This window comes from Penaeus vannamei, chromosome 8 (assembly GCF_042767895.1).
Source record: "Penaeus vannamei isolate JL-2024 chromosome 8, ASM4276789v1, whole genome shotgun sequence".
Taxonomy (NCBI): Eukaryota; Metazoa; Arthropoda; class Malacostraca; order Decapoda; family Penaeidae; genus Penaeus; species Penaeus vannamei.
In genome coordinates, this window is record NC_091556.1 from 26,350,508 (window position 1) to 26,353,007 (window position 2,500).

Here is a 2,500-nt window from a genome sequence, read left to right on the forward strand (position 1 = left end):
TTAATAATGATAATAATCTGTTACACCAGCACTGCTACAACTAATTTTAACGCTGATAATAGTAATACTGGAAATAATAACAACAATGTTATTTATGATATTTTAAATAGTGATAATGATATCATTGATGATTTCAAAAATGACAGTAGTGTTGATATTATCAGTAATAAAAATAGTGATAATAATGATTACGATGATATGGGTAGTAGCATTGTATTTAACCGCTAATTCACTTGTAAAATACAACAAAAATATGAAAACTTACGATAGTAATGATAATAATAATAATAGTATTAATAATGTAAATAATATTAGTAATTATAATCATAATAATATTAATAATAAGTATGATGATAGTGATGATAATGACGATGATAACAATAATGGTGATGATAATACCAATGTTGGTGGTAATTGATATTTTAGTGGTAATGAAAACAATGATGACACTAATAATTATAATAACCAGAGTAATATAATATTGATATTGATTAAAATAGTAGTAGTAGTAGTAGTAATGATAATGCCACTTCTACTAATAAGGATAATGATACTATTGATAATAATAATAATAATAATAATAATAATAATAATAATTGAGATAAAGGCAATGATAATAATAATTGTTATCAATCCTAGTATTATTGTTATTGATCTTGTTAACATTGTTAATACTATTGCTGCTAAGAAAAACAGTTACAGGATATATATCGTTATCGTCAAAAACTATAATATCAATAATCAGGGCAACTGCTCAACAAAAGTAGTCGTGTATGCTGTACTATTATTAGGATAATCGTAATAATACTGGAGATGTTAGTAACAGTAATGATAATTATAATAATAATGATAATAGTAATGATAATGATAACAATAATAGCAATAGCAATTATAATAGTAATAATGGTAATAATGATTATTTTTGTTCTTATCCTAATTATTGTTATTATTGTTAGTAGTAGTAACATAATGATGATAATACTAATATTAATTATGATTATAATGATAATGATAATGATGACGATGATGATAACAGTAATTATAATGATAGTAGTAATGATGATAGTAATATTAATATAATGATAACAATGATAGTAATAATAATAATTATTATTATTAATGTAATGATAATAATGATACTATTAATGATGATGAAAATAATTATAATAATAAGATAATATTGATAATAATGATGATGTTAATAATGGTGATGATGTTGATAAGAACAATCATAAAGAAGAGGATAATAATAACAGCAATGATAATGATAGACGATAATAAAGATTTTGATGTTGACGATGCTGATAATGGTGATAATAATGGTAATAGTAATAAGCTAATAATGACAATTATCATGATCAATATTATGATTTTTTGTTTCATTCACAGCGAACCGGCGTGGCAACTTTTATTTTTGATAACGCAGTACATGTGCGATATGTTAAAAATGAAAATAAAATCACTTGAACAAAAAGTCCACTGTTCTCCATAAATGCTTTCTTTCTTTTTGTTCTTTCTTTTTTCTCCTTGCGAATTCCTTCCGACTAACACGCTCTATTAGACTCTTTCCTGACGCCCCGCCCTCTCCCCGCAGGAGGCGGCTGGTGCTGGTGAGCGAGGCGCGCAGCTGACTGAGTACTACGAGTCGCTGCGGAACAACGTGATGTCGCTGCTGGAGCACGTCAAGCTGCCCGGCGGCGGCACGACGGCCCCGAACGAGCGCCTCAACCACGACAACTTCGACTCTTACCTCTCCAAGATCCACTCTCTCTGCACCGACAACTACTGCGAAGACAACCGGCCCCTCTACGACAGCGTGCGGTCCGCTCTCCATGATTTCACTGTGCCCCCAACGCCCATCTGACATGACTAGGGGTACGCCGGGGCGGCGACCGCTCCCTCCATGGCCACCGCGAGCGTCCCGCCCACGCATAGTTACTTCCCCACCTCCTTCACCTCCCCGTTCTTCGGAGTGCCGCCTGTCAACACCACCAACATGCCCAACGCGGCGACCATGGGCAACAACATCAGCAACATCAGCAGCAGCAACACGCCAACCTTCACCACCACCAGCAACACCAACAGCAGTGGCAACAACACCAATAACGGAGCCATGAGTGGCAGCAGGTGACGGGAGCAGTGGCCTCCCCCCACCTCAGCCTGATCGGGGTTTTGTACAGCGTCATATCGAGCTCCAAGCGTCTTCGAGGGCCTCGAGTCAAGAAATATTATGTAAGCCTCAATGGGACACGGAAGGTCACAACCTGTTTTTTTCATTGTCATTATTATCATCTTTATTGTTATTAGCGGGCCAGGCTACGGTGGTCCTCGCCGGGATCTGATACAGCCCCAGTCCGGCGAGACCACGTCGTCGGCGCCTGGCGGCTGCGTCCGGGCCCAGAAATGCTTGGCCCTGAGGTCCCAGGCACTGCTCACCTCGTGTTGCCGTTCCCACACCGAGCTTTAACGTCTGCGATGTTAATGTAAATAATCTAAGACA

At 36.9% G+C, this 2,500-nt stretch overlaps 1 protein-coding gene across 1 annotated transcript in view; it reads left to right on the plus strand.

Annotated features, from left to right (window-relative positions):
* LOC113812404 (myelin transcription factor 1) overlaps window positions 1-2,500 on the plus strand; it is a 291,942-nt gene that overhangs the window by 288,028 nt on the left and 1,414 nt on the right. Inside the window, exon 17 of the mRNA XM_070124464.1 lies at window positions 1,595-2,500. This exon is cut by the window's right edge and continues 1,414 nt beyond it. Within this exon, the coding sequence (XP_069980565.1) occupies window positions 1,595-1,864 (270 nt within the window). The 3' untranslated portion in view covers window positions 1,865-2,500. The remainder of the gene's footprint in view (window positions 1-1,594) is intronic.